General features: G+C 39.1%; 1 protein-coding gene across 1 annotated transcript in view; it reads left to right on the forward strand.

Moving 5' to 3' along the window:
- Positions 1 to 19,924, forward strand: part of ARHGAP15 (Rho GTPase activating protein 15) — a 604,723-nt gene that overhangs the window by 468,539 nt on the left and 116,260 nt on the right. The window contains exon 12 of the mRNA XM_059166761.1: positions 8,531 to 8,665. Coding sequence (XP_059022744.1) covers positions 8,531 to 8,665 — 135 coding nt within the window. The remainder of the gene's footprint in view (positions 1 to 8,530; positions 8,666 to 19,924) is intronic.

Genomic DNA, 19,924 nt, shown 5'->3' on the forward strand with positions numbered 1-19,924 from the left:
TGAATGAGAGTAGCACCATCTTAGTCTACCAATTTTTTACCTTTTATTTCTATTTTCCTGATGAAATATTTCCAGACGGGAGACTTCTAAACTAGGAAAGAGCCCAGTCCTTGCTGCTAAATGATACAATTTCTAACCCCACAAACACCAACCATGTAGTAAAGGGAATAATAAAAGCTAGAAATTATATTAGATTCTAGGAACATTTGCCGAAGTCTGGCCGACCAAGAAGATAATGTCCAAATAAATTTTCTGATAACATTATAACAAGCCTATACTAAATCGTTTACATCCATTACTTCACTTAATTCACACAAAATTAGGAGGGAGAGCTGACAGTTCTCATTGGACAGTGAGGAAGCCAGCACTTTAAATAAGATGGACGCATGTGCATATACCTACAATAGAAATGTCATCTGTAGGTGGGCATTTATAGAATTGAATTGTATTTATTTCCTAGATATCATTATGAGATAACTTTTGACCTGACTTCCTGCTTGATATTTACAAATATAATATAACTTTGAGGGAACAAATAGCAGTGGTGTTGAAATTTAGAGCCGATAACGAAGGAAACTTCAAAATGACTTTGTTGAAATGTAATCCTACGGATTCTCTACCCTTTGGAATATGTAACGTATGAAATCATCCATGGAATTCAAACAAATTCAGAATCTGTTTGGTGAAGACGGTCAAATAAAATGAACCATTGTGTATGGTGTCTGCAGAGCACAAAAAGCCTTTGACTGAATGGAAATAAGAGCAGTGTTGGAAGCTCTGAGTATGAAAGGAATTAAAGAAATATATATTGGTACCATGAAATATATCCTCTTTTGAAATGTATGATCCTCACAAATAAAGTCAATTTATTTTTGTGAGTGGTGACGGTGTTGTTAGACTCCGAACAGGGCTACCTCTCCTCAGATCCCTAGATGAAAAATATCTAGAAACCTGGAGAGAAGCATAATGTCAATAACATCATTTTGTAAGGTGGCATTATACATGGAGTTATGATGAAGGGGCGATGTTTTATGGTACGCCATTATAAATTAAAGATGCACAAAGCAATGACACATTTGTTATACTTTCCATCTGTGGTGCTTGCTTTACAAGTTTCAGTTGTACCTATTTATTATGTTATTATTTACATTCAAATGAAATCTGAGGAAAAATTAAAATAAGACATTCTCATTCCTGACCCAGTAACTAGCCTGGATATAGTAGAAGGCTGTTCTGCTTCCTTCAAAGTGAGTAACTAAAGATATTTTATATTAGCCTGTGACATTATTTACATGCCTTGGGCTTCCTAAGTGACTTGCAAAGGAATATACACTACACAAAATACATAAAAAGCAAGCCAACATGGCATGCTAAAACATCCCATTAAGAAATGAAAGCTTGTTCTTTTTTGTCTTGTTTTTTGTTCTTAGTTTTAGTATCTCAGAGAGTTTCTGGTTATTTCTTTTGTTCCTCCCTCTTTCTTCTTACGATGGCCACACAAAACTATATTTTGTAGGTCAAGTGGCAAAACCACCCAGATCCAACTACGTTCTCTCACAGTAAAGTACCCATTTTTAAATGTAGGCCTGTTCATTGCTTCCTGGAAGTTACTATGATAAATTTAAGGACCAAATCTCTTTGGTTTTGGAATACAAAGCTTCATTTTTAAACCCATTTTCCTCCTTCTTTGATAGATACCATGGCCATAGATATTTGATTTAGCTTGCATTGAGTGTTTCCTGGGAACATTTTAAATATTCCCTAGTATTTTGTGTCTGAGGTTATAACAGCAATGAAATGTGTGCACTTTAGAAGTAGTAGCTGGAAAAAAAGAATGAGTAAAAAAATGGCAATCATAATTTTATTCTTTGTCTAGAGGCCAAGATAGAGAGCATCCTGCATATTCTTAGAGCAAATCATTTGAAATTGTTGGGTTGAGTCTAAGTAAACAAGCTACTATCCAACTAATTCCAGCTTCAAACCTGTTCTCTGAATCTAGATAATTGTTTTATTCATCTGTAATAACCTAATAGCTTTCTGTCATTTCTATTACATTTCTATTTCTCTTATGTTTCCTAAGTGTGGCATACCTCATGTGTTAAGAAAATGTTTAGATGTGATCCCAAGGAACAGGATATCTTTTCCAACATAAACTTTTGGCCATTATATTTATTTCTTAGGGCTGCCAGAACAAAGTTCCATAGACGGGGAGTTGGGTGGGATCAAACAACAAAATATTTGCTTATATTTAGGAAGGCAAGAAGTGGGATCAAGGTGTTGGCAGGGTTGCTTTCCTTTGAGGTCTCTCTGCTTGGCTTGTAGAGGGCCGGCCGTCTTTTTCCTGTTTCTTCACACAGTCTTCCCTTCATTACATGTCCATATCCTAATCTTCTCTTTGAACAAGGATGTCAGTCACATTGGATTAAGGCCCACCCAATATGATTTCACTTTACCTTAATTACCTCTTTAAAACACCCATCTCCAAATACAGTCACATGCTAAGTTACTGGGTGTTAAGGACTTCAAGGTATGAATTGAGGGTGACACAAGTGAGCCCATAAAGGTCACACTGCACATTGTTGGGGGTGATAGGTTTATTCTTGGAGTTTGTTCTTGCTTGTCTGCAAAGTCAACAGGGTCTCATTCTAGGGAACAGACGTAAGATGTAAAATGTCTAGAACTTAGTCTATATTTACTTGAATAATATTTCTGAGCACTTGGTGGAACCGTCTCCTTTGAGGAATATAAAATAACCTCAACAGTTGTGGCTTTGAAAAGCACAAAATACAGCCCCAGTATGTTGTCTGTATTCTATGTTTATGTAATACAAATCAAGTGAACTAACAAATTAACTGGCCGTTTTGTCAAGTTATCTAAAATAATGTCCTCATCAAAGTCTCATGTTAGCCCCAAGATGCTCTAGAAAGGGGCTGGAGTGAGTGCAGCATGGAAGGATGTTACTTTGACACAGGGTTTATATCACTGTGTTTGAGAAATTGGAAGCTCTCTAATATACTGGAAATCACACTGAACTGTCACTTTAAGGGGCCAAAACAACAGAAAAGGTTGAGCTAGTCAGATGATTCAACAACTTCCTTTTGATCCACCCCTTTAAGTGTTAAACTAAAAATCAGGGGCGCCTGGGTGGCTCAGTGGGTTAAGGCTCTGCCTTCAGCTCAGGTCATGATCTCAGGGTCCTGGGATCAAGCCCCGTATTGGGCTCCTTGTTCAGCATGGAGCCTGCTTCCCCCCTGCCCCCACCCCGTCTCTCTGCCTGCCTCTCTGCCTACTTGTGATCTTTCTCTGTCAAATAAATAAACAAAATCTTTAAAAAAAAGTGTTAAACTAAAAATCAGCTATGTCCTTATCAATAAACAGTTTGTCTTATCCACTTTAATAACTAATCTTCCAGTTTGATTTTATGGCCCAATGTATTATTCTTTTTCAGATCAGTAGTCCCTCTGGCATCTCTTTCATGTGGGCTCTGGCTTTCATGTACCCAGCGGGACTTTCAGATAAGGTTTCCAAATGGTCATCTGCCCTGGAAGCAGATACCACATCCTTTATGAGAGTTTTACAATGTAATAGGTTCTTGTCACTATATTAATGAAATCTGAGCTCTTCTCCTCATATCCTGGGGAAAGTTGGCGTGTCTTTTCCTCCTTTTTATTAAAACAGTAAAAGAAAGTTGGAAAGAAGCTTAGAAAGGGCCTGGAAAAAACTACCAGGTAAACACGCACTTGCTCTTCAATACACAAAGACGTACCTTTCTACTCTGACGTCACTACTTGCTTCTGGATAGTTCAAGTTATCTGCAGTCACATTTCAATCAGTGCAGTGAGTTTAGTTAAAATCAGAGCAGATTTTGTAACTTCTGGTTCTACCAATCTATAGAGTAATGTATGAGGAAAGTGGCGTTTGAGCTAATAAAAATGCCCTTTTCCAGAGGAAATTACCAGGATTTGCTGTCACTACCAAAGGTCCATCTTTCAATTCTCCATTTTAAGAAAGATTGTCCCTAATAGTTGTTATCTATTTTTTCTTTCAAATATAAGTAGCTTGATATAGATGGGTTTTTTTTCTTAAAATAAATAAAATACACAAAAGACCCTGCAAGAAAGGACATTTCAAGATGGCCTTATTGAGGTACAACATGTAGATATGTCTTGGCAATCCCATGAAAGACACATAGTGTTTGGATTCTAGAGCTTGTACTATCTTCAGTTCTGTATAAGTGCTTTAAGCCAAAAGCCATGACCAAAGTGAATTTAAGAAAACCTAATTAGAGGACAAGGAGAAATCAACACAATTAATAGAGTAAGGATTGTGAGATATCATGATTCAGTCAGGTTTCTTCCCAGTATTGGACTCCAGCATGTCACATCTCTATTGATGTCATGTCACACACTACATCACACTGAGGTAAATCCCCTAAAACAACAGGATGGTTGATGCTGATTGCCTAAATCCCTGATGTTTTTTGCCTTTTTCGCCTTTATTGACCTTTCTTGTCATAGTAGAATCGGCTATGTTTGCTTCCTTGTGCTTTCTAGATGTTTTCAAAAACTATCCTTCTGCCTGTCTTCATTTCTAAGAAAGTAAACAGATATATGGTGAATTAGTGGTGAATACAGGCCTGGTGTTCTGTATAATCTCTTTCCTACTCTATCATGTGTCCTCTTCACCACATCCTCACCTGGCAGCTTGCTCTGTGCCCTGCCCCCTTCCTAATGCAGTTCCTTTTTATTGCCAGTTTGCTTTATATCTGTTTCTAGTAGAATCTCTTCCTCCTATGAATTAGTAATTACAAAAGATCAGAGTTGGTTTACAGATAAAAGCATAGCCTCAAGTAGACATTTAGGGATAAAATGTAAAAATTCTATCTTGAAGTAATAGTCTACCCTTGCAATGACCCCTTGCAATGACCACTTAACTTACCTCTTCCCTTTAAGCTTCTGCCAGCCAAGATCAAGTGTGAACATAGTGCTTTTGAGGGGTGGATGAGTTTGCTGGCTTCTTACTCTGGACTCATCCTTTGTCAGTGATGGAAGAGCTACTTAACCTAACCATGCATCATTTTCCCTGTCTGTAAAATGGAGATGATGATAGCAATAACATGGTTCTCACACTCATCTTGAGACCGTTACTTTGGATAATGAATCTAAAGTGTATAGCATAAGTCCCAAGTATTGAGTAAGCACTACGGTTGGTGACCGTTTTTGTTGCAAAGCACCCTGGAATGTGGTCACTTGGATCTTATTCTGTAAAAGGTTTTGATTTTGTCCATTATAATGACCAATTCTTAAGTTCATAGCAAGGAAATCTCAGTGTGTTACCTAGTTTTGTACTTCTTCGCCTACCTCAGGTAATGTTCAAAAATCAATATTCTTTGGGTAACTTCTATAGATTCTTACAGCTCGTTACAGTGGTTCTCAGTTGGGGATAACTTTGCGTCACCAGGAGACGGTTGACACTATCTGGGATTGTTTTATTGTCACCACTGGGAAGTGCCACTGGCATCTAGTGGGTCAGGACCAGCGATGCTCCTACACCCCAGTATACATAGCACAGCTCCTACAACAAAGGATTATCTAATTCCAAATGTTAATAGTGCTTTACTGTTGGAAAATCCTATGCTATTGAAAAAAGAGAGAAGCACAAGACATCACCACTGCTAACAGATTAGTTAGAAAGTGTCTATCAAATAATACAAATGTGTTTATAATGATACCTGTTAAAACCAAGATACAATTATGGTCAGTTCATTTTGTATATGGACATAACTGCATGTTTAGATAAGTCACAATGGCCTTGGAAAATACTCCTTAAAGCCCTCCGGCTTATAAGTAATCTTAAACTTGGTTGGTTAGGAAAAAACTTAATATAAAAATTAGATTTTATATTTCAAAAGATTCTTTCCAACTGCTTGTCATACTATTTGTTTAAGCTACTTGTAGAGGGCTACACATTGTTTTGCTTTGTTTTCTTTAAATGAAGACCACATAGTAGGAATGCTGGCTTAAGTAACACAAGCCATTCTTCTTCTTATATGTCATTTCAAGTGGATATCATCAAATGGTATTTATTGATGGCAAATTTTCTTTTTTACATATATTGAACTATCCCGTTTTTACAATCACTTGAATTAACTGATGTTTATTCAGAGAGGACAAATATCAATGGTCAAGCAATTGTTTGTTCTTGTTTTCTTGCTCCAGATAAAACCTTTCTCTTTTTCTTATCTACGGAACACTTTCCTTTGGCAATCTTGAACCTGTGCACCAGATTGGCATTTTGTCTTGGACTTTTCTGATAAATAGTTGGTTAAGATAGTTGTGTGTGAGAGAGCACGTGTGTGTGTGTGTGTGTGTGTGTGTGTGTTTAGGTTTCCACTTAAAGTTCAGTGCCAAAGCTACAGTACTTATACATTTTCTAAATGTGTTTTAAGCAATAAGTTGTACAACATTTTTAGAACATGTGTTAAGCTATTTCTCTAAGAATGAAGCTCTTAACAAAACATAAGCACTCTGCATGAGATCTTAGCAGCAAAGTGCTTAAAAGATAAAGTAAGAATTGGTACCATGGGAAGAACACCAGCTGTAGAGCGCACAGGTCCATTATGAGAAGTATGGTAGTGGGTAGGGATAAAATGATTTAATCAGGAGTAAAACCAATTTTATTATAAGGGCACGCAGGGGGTGTGGCACCATAGTGAGAGGGACATTTCAAAATATCTGACAGATTTCAACAATGTGAAAACCCCGTTCTTTAAAGTGACAGTAAACCCCATCAGGTCTCCCTTTTTGATGCTATTGTTAACAGTTGACTGTTTAAAGCTGGCCTGCTAAGTTGCTGTCGGCCTATTTCAATAGTACGTAGCCAAATAAAAGACTAATTGTTGAAATACAATCAATCAAAGATGATTGCAGGGCAGAAAGAAGGTCTCCTCCACTGATTTTGTTGTGGATCATATTATCATGTATGACTGAGGTAAGAACGAAGACTGAAAGGGAAGAAGAAAATAGCCCATTGGAAAGAAACAGATCCACCTTCCTTCCTTCTCTTTGCAAACACCTCATTGAACAGGAGCAGTCACTCACCAGCCCTGGAGATAATAGTCCATTTAGAAAAAGAGATCTGATAAAGATTTCGGCTAAGATTTTAAAAGGACATGAACACTATTAGCAAAGCAGCCCATGCCGAGATTCCCCACGGTGACAATTCTCAGCTTTTCTCACATTTTTGGTGCAGATTTTCCTCTGCTTCATAAAACTGACACCAAGGGGGCACGCGAATGCGAACCCAAGACATCGGGAGAGAAACAAAATTCCAGTTGGCCGAATACCTGTTAAGTTCTGGCCAGGATACCAGGCTTTTCACTTAACCACCCCCTCCCAGGTTGTTAAAAATGATTAGCTTTAGTTTTTTGTTGTTGTTGTTGTTGTTGTTGTTGGCCCAGAATTTAACATCTCTTTCATGTTGCAAGCTTACAAAGACAAACACTACAGATCAGCCCCCCCCCCCCCATGCTTTTCTGCTGCGGTCCTTTTAGCAGTATGTAAAGCTGTCCCTTTCAGACCCTGCAACATCCACTTTTGGGGGGAGAAGGATTCAAGACTTTCCTTTTAAGGGCGAACGAGAAGAAAATAATTGTCCAGCATCCCCTTATGTCTTCTAAAAACTTCATTTTGGCATTTATGTTATTTAATATTTAAATGTCTCAACTCAGTAAAGCTTCCCAAGCAAACATATCTGTTGTTTCTAGGCGGAGTTGGTAAGCACTTGTGGTTTGTCTTTAGTGTGTTATCATTTTTGACAGCTTTGCATAGCCTCCGTAGGCCAACAGGGGTCTGTCTAATATTGTTGCTGGGCACATTTTCCTCGCTGAGATGAAAACTAAAAAAAAAAAAAAAAAAAAAAAAAAAAAAAGATATTTTTGAAGCAGTAAGAAGGAATTAATATCCTTTCTCACTCAGTATTCTATTCCTTGCTGACTTTATATTCAGCAAAAAAAAGCAAAAAAAGTGTTACCCATTATTCCCTTGTACATAGCAAGGCTAACACATGTAAAGCAATAACTCATTTTCTATTGCCATGTTTAGCATATGTCTCCTGTTGGCTCAGCAAGGCCTTTAGGCCGGTCCCTTGAGCCGGCCATCATTGGCAACTCTTAGCCCCTCGGCCTCAAAACCAAATAGCTTTGAATCATGTTGAGCTGTGATGCTAATTTTCATACTGATGCATTATGGGAATAAATGTATCTGACATACTGTGTCAATGGCACTGTCTCTTTGTGTCTCTTGTTTTTTTGTTAGCTGCATTCCTACAGATGGTATTCCATTGAAAATGTTCCCTTCCTACGGAAAAAGGGAAAAAAAAAAAAAAAAAAAACACGCACAGCACCAAACCTCTAGGTGCAGAAGGCTGTTAACGGTTGCTGATGATAGTAGGCAAACATTAACATAATAATTAGTGTCTTGTAATTGTTTCATTAAAACCAGTTGTTCCATTTCTCCTCGTGTTTTCCCAGAAGAGAAGCTGAATTTGGACGACAGCCAGTGGGAGGACATCCACGTTGTCACCGGAGCACTGAAGATGTTTTTCCGGGAGCTGCCTGAGCCGCTCTTCCCTTACAGCTTCTTTGAGCGGTTTGTGGAAGCGATCAGTAAGTACCCTCACAGATAGGAGTGCTTGGTGGAGGAACCTAGTGGCGTGAAGTTGTTAAGTAAACAAAGAATGACAAGACTAGCAATGGCGGAGACGATAATGCCTCCCAACGCTCCCCATGGTTCATTTTTATTTTGTGTTTTTGATGGCTTATTTTTATTTCTGGCCCTGCAATATTTTCTGAGTTCTGTTTTGTTTGTTTGCTTTTTGTTTTATGTTTTTTTGGTTTTTGGTTTAAAAAAAAGAACAGGGTAACCTATTAAGAGTGGTCAGTTTTCAATGAACCCTCCTCAAATGAAATTAGCTTCTGGAATCTGTTTTAAAGGGATGGCCTTTGGCAGCTCAGTGCTTACCTTTGGAGTTTCAAGGAGTTTGAGTACAAAGAGGTCTTGAAAAAGAACTTAAGTGACTTTGATTTTGTTTCGTTTCATTAGAGGTGTTAAATCATCAGCTCGGGCATCACCTTCTTGAGGTTCCCTCACCCATCACCCCCCAGTACTAGTAAATAGCTACAGTTTGCTTATGAATGGTGTCATATTCAATTAAATAATGGCAGCTTTCTTTGGCTAAACTGGTAACTTTGTGGGAGGTTGAATTATATCACATACTAACCAGTAGTCATTGGACACTCACTCCAGGAAGCTTCCTTTTCTATTGTTTTTGCATTCAGAACACACACACTTAAGTAAAAATCAGTAAATGAATGAGTGAATGAATAAAAATCTTTCGACGTGTAAGGGAACTTTTGCTATTGATGCTTCCAGAAGCTACTACTAGTACATCTAAATTTAGTATCTTAAGGTATACTTACTATAATTGTGACAGCTTAGAAAAAGTTTCCTGGCAAGCAGGCTGATTTAAGGAGGAAAATGAAAGGAAGAAGAAAGAAAGGTAAAATTAAAAAGCTTGCAAGCCTGGCAGGAGCTTAATTAAAGTCCAAATGAGAAAAATCTCCAAGAAAAAAAAAAAAAAAGCTCTGCTTAGGAGGTCTGATATGGAGTGACTGTGTGTGCAGTGTTCCCATTAGTGGGAGTGGGAGTTTGGGGGAGCCCATGTTGGAGAACAGCCCCTTAATATGCCCTTTATTCTGTTTCCCATTTCACAAGTCTTCATACTTGTTTAAAGTTCTGACCACCAAATGATATCAAGAGGAATATAGCAGAATTTATTTCCCTAAGGTCTTTCTCTTACTGTCTGCTCACAATGTCGGATTTTGTTGTTGTCATCATTGCTCTTGTTGAATATATAGTAACAGGTGCTCTAATGATGGGTTTTGAGGTGAGGCTGGACCTTTTAACCCTGGTCATGACTCTTTATTTCATGAGCTTCCTGCTTCTCAAGGAGAACAGTATTTTATGGTTCCCAGGCTCAACTTTTTAAAACGAGAAATGAAGAAAATAATAAATAAGCATGCATTTCCATAACAGCTTATTCTAATGTTGTGTCTTGGACCCTGGTAGGCGAGCATGAACAATGACTCATGATGTTAGCACGGTATTCTGGTAAGAAGTCAGGGAACTTGCATTTCGGTAACTATTTCTGATCGTGTATATTTAAAGAAGTCATACAGATTTCACATCAAGACCTCCAGACTTTTTGGTGAGGATTATGTTATTTGTAAACATACCAGTACACATGCTGATTTGAGGGCTGTGATACAGAAACCCATCATTTAAGCTTCCTTCAGTTTGCCTGATTCTAAAGATACAAGGTAAGCCATTCCCTTAGCTTGGGAGAGAGGGGAAGCAGGACCTCAGAACCCACATGAGGGCATGTCCTTTGAATTTCTATGACGAGTAGGACCATCTCTGCACTCTCGTAGACTCAATCCCCACTTAACAGAATTTCAGAAACACGAGCACAGTCCAAATGGAACAAGGCAGAATTAAAGAGACAGCATGCCATAGTGATGGATGGCTATTGCCAGAGTTTTTGGCAATGCCTGTAAAATGGGTTATGGCAAAAACAAAAGAGATAGCGCTTAAGAAAGTCCTTTAAAACTGTAGGATACCTTGCAGATGCTAACAGTGTTTCTTTAGCTAAGCTTTGTCTAAAACTGTAATATAAAAACAAGGAGAAAGGATTTACTTCGTTGTTTAAGGCAAGGAGAATCAACCTAACAACCTTGCTTTACCTAACTCAAAACAGTACCTATTATTTCTTACTATACAAAATGGAAGGGCTAACCAACATGGTTGTATGGTGGAGAAATATGTTACAATGTTGGACAGAGATTATGTGCACAAACCATGTATTTCTGGCAGAATCTTGAAGTCAGTTCTGGTGTTCTAAACTCAACCAGTGTCAGGTCTAAGTGGTAGTTCCTATTTAAATATCCTTAGCCAATGGGAGAATGGCCACCTCCTTTTTGGCAATGATAAAACTCCACCAGAGAAGTACTTCTATCCCAATGTGTACCCATCAAGTAAAAAATCTTTCAAAACTATGAAGACATCTATATCCAGTCCCAAAGGGGTGATGGGTTTTATCGTAGCTCACTGCCCTCTATAAAATCTACACAGTGAGAAGCTCAGTAGACCTGCCTGTGAGGTCTTGGCCTTCTTTTGAAAAGGAACCAACCGGGTGAAGGAAATTCATGGGGAAGATGTCTATCCATGCTGGCTCTGGGCCTTGTGGCCATCTGATCTCCACCTCTAGCTCTGTGCTCTGTAACTTAGGAGGGTGGGCCCTCGCCAGCTACATTTCACAGGTGCTCTTGAGGGCTGGCTTCCAGCTGCCACAGTCAGTGGAGGTGCTGCCAGCACAGAGCAGAGGGAGACCCAAGGAAAGGACCAGCTGCTTTGTTAGTTTATCCTCCACCCCCTCTCCCTTCCCACCCACCTGCCTCAGGTGGTTTCTCTACCTGAAGGTCCATCTTTTCCATGGCTTCAGCTTTGACTGGAGAGGCCTGCTCTGGTTCCAGCTGCCATCTAGTGATGCGGACCCTTCCCTCTTTGCCCATCCAGCCTGGTAGTAGCTTCCGGCAGGGGCTGGTTTCTCCATTATTTCAATCTTCCTTACTGGGCTCTCAGCTTCTTCATCACATGGGTAACCAGTTCCCTGCATCGAATTAATTCCCTCTGTTTATGTAAATACTTGAAGTGGTTTCTGCTCTTTGGTCAGACCCTAGGAAAACACCATGTCAGTCAATGTTACGGTTCATGTCGCTATAACATTATTTCCCTTTTCTCTTTCATTACCCCCAATCCTAGGCTTAACATTTTTATTTGGGAGAGATTGAGAGATCTGTTATCCTTTCATGACATAGTTTAAAAGTGAATAGACCAAAAGGAATTTTACTTCCAACTGGAATGCTTTGCCCTCTGAGGAGGAAATGTTATTTCATGTACAAGCAATTAATGACCACTTGTGCCATTGGAATGACTGTGAATTCTTGTTATACGTTTGAAAGTCATCATTACATATTCCGGGAAAAAAGAACAGAAGGCATTTACTTTTTTAAATGGTTTCTTTTTGGACCAAACACAAACATTAATATGTAAGAACCTGTAATTGCCATAGTGATCCCCTTTCTGATAACACTCATTGGGGTAACAAAAACACCAGAGATTGTTTTATATTTTGGAATCCAAGTCCTGCAGCTATTGATCTGAAATTCTATATTTGAGGTCAATGCAACTGGGTCACCGCAGGTTATTTCGTGGGGATTTAACCCGCTGACTGCAAGGACTTAATTCCCTGGAAATGACTTGTGCTGAAAGCAGTATTAGTACTGTAAATGTGAACTCAGACAAAAACACGGCCATAGAGTTTTATGATCTGTGATGCAATCTTGGAACTAAAGTCCTGCCAGGGGTCTGGACATTTCCAGTATATCTAAATCCTAGGAAATGTACTAAGCTTACCTCTACTCCTATCGTTTTCATGCTGGTAACTCTACATATCCAAAGAATAGAGATGAGTAGTGTCTTTTCTGATTTAATGTCTGCTTTACTACCAAGTCCCCAGGATAGGGACAAAGAGGAGAAAAACTTGTTGTCATTTTTTTTTTTTACAAATATCTCACTTAACCCTCAAAATAACAAAGCAGGGGATATAAGAGAAGGGAAAGATCCTGTGGAAAATAATTTCTAGTTCATCCTGTTACTACGAGAATTAACTAGGATAACATTTTCCTTATTCTATGTTAGGTACTCAATAAATGACTTGAAAGAAATAAATTCTTCGGAGGAATAAAGTGAGTTATAAAATATTCCCCAAGTTCACATGGCTCAAGAGATTAGACTCAGCATTCAATTCCAGACTCTAAAACACAAATACTTTTCATCTTCATACATTGCCTTTGGGGGACCATTAAGAAGAAATCTTGCTTGAAAGATAACTAACTAGCTGTTGGCAAATACCTGTTGGTATTGTAGGCAAATATAGCTTCCTATAGAGGACCTATAAGTCCTAAATAAATCCACAATCAGTTTTTTCTTTCTTTTTTCTTAACCAAGGTTAGAATTAAATTAAATGATCAGAAATTTTGATAATGGAGTTTTAAGTTAGAAATAAAGTAGAACTTTGCAAGGATTGACAATGTTGCAATATTTACTACTCAACATTAAAAACATCCATGCTTTAATGTTATTCTCTCTGAATATTTTTAACTCTTTACCCTATTATTTTTAAGACCAATTGTTCACCCCTTCCTTTTGAAATGTATTTAGCTCTACACAAGGTGATTTTCCTATTTCATATGAGTAACTATTTCTTTTTATTTTAAGATTTTATTTATTTGAAAGAGAGAGAATGAGAGAGAGAGAGAATGTGAGAGGGGGGAGGGGCCAAGGGAGAAGCAGACTCCCCACTGAGCGGGGAGCCAATACAGGACTGGATCCCTGGACTCCAGGATCATGACCGAGCTGAAAGCAGTTGAGTAATTATTTCAAGCTCACCTTTTATTAGAGTTTTTTTTCCGCGGTTTTCACTTGTATCGAATTACAACAGGCAACAAGCCAAGACTGCTTCAGGGTGCTCAGCCAGGAGTCCTTCCTGCTCTCCCGAGGACATGTGCATGAGTTTTCTATTGCTATTGTAACATATTATCTCAGACTTGGTGGCCTAAAAATAAATCATTTCTTACGCAATATTTCTGTATGACAGAAGTCTAACACTGGTCTCACCGGGCTAGATGCAGTGTCCACAGGTCGGCCAGGTTCCTTTCTAGAGGCTCTAGCGGAGAATCCATTTCCTTGTCTTTTCCAACATCTAGAGGCTGCCTGAATGCCTTAGCTATTGGTCCCAGGCCGTCACCTACACAGGCAGCAGTCACATTAAATCACATCGCCCTGACCTCTTCCATAGCCACGTCTCCTTCTGCCTCCCTCTTCATCTTTTGAGGACCCTTGTGACCACAGTGGGCCAACCTGAATAATCTAGTATCATTCTCCCACCACAAAGTCTCTCTCTCCATCACATCTGGAAGATCTCTTTTGCTCTGTAAGGTAACATAAGCATAGGCTCTGGGAAGTAAGGTGGGAACCTCCTTGTGGAGCCATTTCTCTGCCTACTACATACTTTTCCCTCTCCTAGCTTACACAAGTATGGCAGCAGCTCCACTTCCATGCCTCAGAAGCTCTTAGTCTGGTAGTTTCCATCTGCCTCCTTTCAAATCCAGATGATCACAAGAGTCAAGATGACCGTGTAACTGTAGCTTGATTAGTAGGTGAGAAGGGGGTAAAAAGAAATTACTTCATGTATTTCCTTATGAGATGTGTTATTTATCATTTATGAGGGATAGGCTTAGAGATTTGACTCAAGCCTGAATCAAAGCTCATTTATTCAAGGACTTTCTGATTATTTTATTTTAGGCACCTTCACCTCAGCTCTTTGGTACTCTTACTAGAACATGTGAGTTTGCATTTGTTGGTTTATTTAGTTTCTGAAGTTGCCCCTGTGTGCAAAAATAATGACATTTCCTTCCACTCCTGAGCAATGCTCTCTGTATTACCATCATGGGATGGCAACCGATGCTAATCATTTGATCAAAATGACCTTCTGGTTCCAATATCAATTCCTTTGTCATCTTTTCCAGTCTTCTGAAGTAAACATTTTGTTTATATATAAATATATATTACTCATTTTAATATATAGCATTTATATTTATATGTTATCATTTATAAAATGGTTATTTTATATATCATACTTATTTTATGTATATGCATATACATATATAGATACATACATGTATAACACTTGGAGATTAGGCAAGCCAGTGGTAAAATGAAAAAAATGATGGTGTTCCATACAAGTCTTCCATTTAAAAGCTGTCGTCACACACACATTTAAAGACAATATATTTTTTAATGCCCAGTTGTTTGTAAACATTGATTAACTAAGCAGTAAAACAAATTGTGAGAAATGGTGTCCACAAGACTGAAGACCATCAAAACGCAGGCTGTTAGTCACAAAGGTAGAGCAAACCCTATGCGAATCCTTAAATACAACTCATAGTCTTGTGTCTCTACCAGTCACAATAGCCTCATATAAAAATGATTTAAATTAAAGGCATTGCCTTATGGCCAAAAGTATCTATTGCATGTTCTAATGTTTTTTTTCTCTCCCCCCGCCCCGCCCATGGTCATCATGCCATTTTATCTTTAGAGTATGCCTTCAATAAGTAATTGGGGAAGGAAGCCAGTCAAGTATATTTGCAAATATTTTCTTTACTCTTGACTTTATCTTGCCCTTTGGTCAAACTATTTCTGATGCATCATCAACTCCGTGATGACACTCTTTGGGAGAAAAGAAACAGAGCTTGCAAGGCACTTGACTACAAACAGTTGCTAAACATTGAACCCATGATAGTGACAAATTGCCTTAAAACTGTAGAAAATAAAAAGCAGGGTTTAAGGGGTCACCCTAAAGAAACCAGAGATGTAAAAATAATGGAGTATAAAAATATTCTCTGCAGCTCCATTTCAAGGAAATTTGAAATTAAAATAAAGGTAGATTTTAGAAGTACTCCCCTTCCACTAACATTTCCACTACAAGCTAACACTCTCACAGACTTGGCGGGGGTTTTTGTTGTGGTTGCTTTTTAATCAGTGTGCGTGTATGTGTGTGTGTTCTAGCAAACTAGAAGTTTTATGGCTGATGCCTAGCTTGTCTCTTAACTCATTCTAATTATATTCATAATTAAATTGTAAAAAAATAGTTGACTAGAGCCAAATGGCTTGCACAGGTGTCTTTTTGTAGGAATGGTTTAGTGCTAGATAATAAACAACTGGACCTCCATCTACTTAATTTGGCTCAATGAAAAGTCCTTTATAAGTAAAACTAGAAGGTGATTCAGAACTCAAATTGGGCCTTGACTCTGAAATTAATTGAGTGGTAAGATATCAGCTCCATTAGAAAATGTGGTGCTTGCCTTTTTGCTGTTCCTTAAAACTTCCCTTTTCCTTGCACTCCTTTCTTCCATATCCTTAAGGGGTCACTTTCAAAGCATTAAACTTTTCAAACTGAGCCAGCAGCCGGTCAGCCTTCATGAGTCAGCTTCCGAAGCATCTCCGCTCCAACGGAACGGACGTGCTTTTAACAAATATATACCAAAATGCAGAATTTCTCCTCAATATCTTAGTGGAAAACAGTTACCTTAAGCCATTCCCCTAATGGTAGATTTAAGTGACTGGTTTTCATTGCCTGTTACCAGGTTCACTGCATCAATAGATGTTAATGAAATGGAGAGTTTGTGGCCTTTTATTCTACACAGAGGCTCCTGCCTCATTTCACACTCTCGGGTTGACACCACATTGTGATCACCACTGAGGGGTCTTGGGAAAAACTGTCTGCCCATCCACCACCCACTCTGACTCTGGCCACAGCTCCAGAAGGAGAATGACTGCCTCTAATTCCCCAGTAAGGTTTTTTATTTCTCTCTCTCTCTCTCTTTCACCTGATACAGTATGTTTCTAGGAATAGGAGCTAAATAATGCAACTGGTTGACCATCTCATTTCAAAGAAAAGCCACATTCTTTGCAAGATCTTCAAATCCCTACGTGCTCTGGCGGCTCACAAGTTCTTAGACTTCATTTTTTACTGTTCTTGCCTTGCCCATCTCATTCAAGCCCAGCGCTGTCCTGGCTCTTCTTTGAACACCACCAGTGCATTAAGGGTCTTTGCTCAATTCCTCTACCAGTGGCACGTCCCAGATTGCCACTCATGTGTTCACTCTTCACTGAGGTGTACTCTCATCAACTAAGCTAAAGTTTTTACCTGCACGACACACCACCATGTACCAACATATTATTCAAATACTGACCCCACTATTTACTACCTGTAAGACCTTGAGCAAATTATTAACCTCCACACCTCAACTTCCACATCTATAAAATGGATGTAAGAAAACAGTATCTCCCTTGTGGGGACTGAAAGAATTTAATGGAATGCTCACCACAGCAAAGCACTTACGGATTTCCTGGTATGTGGTATTCAACGAATGTCCGCTAGTCTTATTAAATTAGAGTACAATCAGGCTATTCTTAAGACCACACTCTCAAATGACCTTTCTGTCCATTCCCACATCTTTCCATGCCTCCAGGAAAGCTTCTTACATGACACATATGACCATCGTGATTCTGCTTTAATGTTTGTTTCCAGAATTCCAAAGGCTACCAAACATGTTTAAGATAATATTACAAGATATTGTCTTGCTTCACAGTCCAGGGACTTCCACTTTCTCATGACATTTGTTATTTGTTCTGCCAGCCATTCCCGGTTCCAACCCCACATGATTTGTCTGAAGTCTGTCACTTTTTTTTACAGGACATACATCCTAATCGTAACCCAGAGGCCAAGCTGCTTCTCCAACCTGACACTGCCTTGGTTCTATTAAGTATTAGTAATCTGTGACATTCCCAATGGCACCAGAAGAGACAACTACAAAGTAAAGCCTTCTCCCAGGTGGGAAATGAGCTGCCTGGTAGTATATCCTGCATTTCAGCCTATGAAAATTATAAACTCATTGGTAGGTGAAGAGTTTAGGGGATGGCAGGGGAATCTATACACCAGCTTGTGCAAATATTTGTAGCCCTGTACATCTTTCTCCCAATGAGCCATTTAAAAAGTCATCAACTAAACCACATTAAACAAGAAGTCATCCCTCCCCATATGCATGCGTACACACGTACTCACTGTACAAACCTGAATTACTCTATTTTTATTTTTCAGCTCTCACAATTTATGATATTCTAACTTTTAAAAGGTAGCATTATTATTATTATTATTATTATTATTTACAATTCTCTTAAGGGATCTTTCGTATTAACCTCCTGTGAGCTATTTTCAAAGTATGCTGTCGAACATAACCTGAAGCCCACCTTATTTTCTCTTAACTTGTTCCCACACAGTCACATGCTCTTATTTGCTCAAGCCCCTGTTCTTTAGCTCTCCACCTCTCCGTCCATAAAATAATTGTTTTCAAATAACTTCTAGGACTATGGCCGGCTCCTTGAGAGGTAGCATTTTTTCACTTGACTCACTCTGCCTTTCGCTTGACTCACTCTGCCTTGTCTATAGTTCAACTATAGACGTGGTGGCTGCTGGAGTCCTCTAGCTGCCTGGGGAGTTCTGCTCGTGTTGGAACTGCAGAATCCAGAATCACCTCACTGAGAACTGCCATGTCATTTGAAGAATGGAATTTTCCCCTAACAATTGACCTACGTGATTTCTACCTAAACTTTGGGAAACATACTCATGGAAAATAAGTACACTTTGATGGAAAACAAGCAGCTGTGCTGCTTTTAAAAGTAAAAGCAATATGCTTGGAAGATGAAGGCAAGAGTAGATTTTTTAAAAATCCGTCAACTGTAAAAAAAAAAAATTATATTGGATACTTATGAGAGTTTCCTCCTTTTGTTGACTTGCACTCTTCTATTTAAATGTGCAGTCCCCATCCCCATTTTATTTCATGCAACATCTTTATTATTGCATGAAACTGGAAATTCCAAAAGGTCAAATGCCTGAGGCCTTGAGTTTCTGATTATTGTTTAACCAGCCGGCTCTCAGACCCTTTCTCTTTTTGTCTCACTTTGAGTGTCCAGCCAGTGAAAAGTTGACTCTTTGAGATCGCAAGTCCATTCCTCTGCCAAGTAAGGGATGGGCAGACCTAAATATTGCCATCTGTCGTGCTAGTGGAGAGTGGATACTTGTCTTACCAACAGATGAAATCAATGATTTTTGGAGCTCTACCCCAAGTCCCTACCTAACCACAGTGGTAAAACTGTTCTTTGACACTTTTGTGTATTACTCTTTCAATATCTAACTGGATATTAAGAAGGAACCATTACCTCATTCAGAATTTGGGGGGATATTTCTATTTCTTTGTGCTCTTTCTAAAAATGTTTTAGGAAAAAGAATGGAATGATCGTGAGCAAATACTAGACTCAGGAAGTCCTCAGAAGCCCTCAGAAGCCTTTGTAACGCTTAATACTTCTGAGACCTGGATCCTTGAATGAATATGGAACAGTGTTAGCTGAGCAGAGGATCCAAAGCCCTCCACAAAGAAAAACAGAGCAGCTAGACCGTAACTTCGAAACTCACATTGGTCAGTATCAGAATCCAAACGGCCTCTTTCTCTAAGCGTCTTAATATTTGAGAAGGCCTTGGGATGCTTGGGTGGCTCAGTGGGTTAAGCCTTCGCCTTCAGCTCAGGTCATGGTCTCAGGGTCCTGGGATCCAGTTCCGCATTGGGCTTTCTGCTCAGCAAAGGGCCTGCTTCCCCACTCCGCGTCTACTTGTGATGTCTCTCTCTGTGTCTAATAACCAAATAAAACCTTTAAAAATATATATATTTGAGAAGGCCTAAAATGTAAACCGCAACCCCTGTTTAGTGTTCACTTTCCTTTCTCTGTTCTTTCAATAATTCTCACAAATTAATGTTTCCAGACCCTTCATCACTCAGATCACCCTCAACTAAGCGTGGTCCTCCAAAGTTTAGAAATTGCCTTGTTGGGCTTAGGCTGCCCTAACAAAATACTATAGACTGAGTGCCTTAACAGAAATTGCTTTCTCACCGTACTGGAGGCTGGAAGTCTGAGATCAGGGAACCCGTCCTGGGTTCTGGCAGAAGCCTGCTTCGTGCCTGGCACAGAGCTGCCTTCCCACTGTGTGCTCACACCTTGGAGACCAGCAAGCTCTGGGCTCTTCCACTTCTCACCGAGACACTAATAGCATTTTGGGGCCCCACCCTCATAATCTCATCTCAACCTAATTGTCTCCCAAAGGTCTGACTTCCAAAGACCATCACACTGGG

This window comes from Mustela lutreola, chromosome 3 (assembly GCF_030435805.1).
Source record: "Mustela lutreola isolate mMusLut2 chromosome 3, mMusLut2.pri, whole genome shotgun sequence".
Lineage (NCBI taxonomy): Eukaryota > Metazoa > Chordata > Mammalia > Carnivora > Mustelidae > Mustela > Mustela lutreola.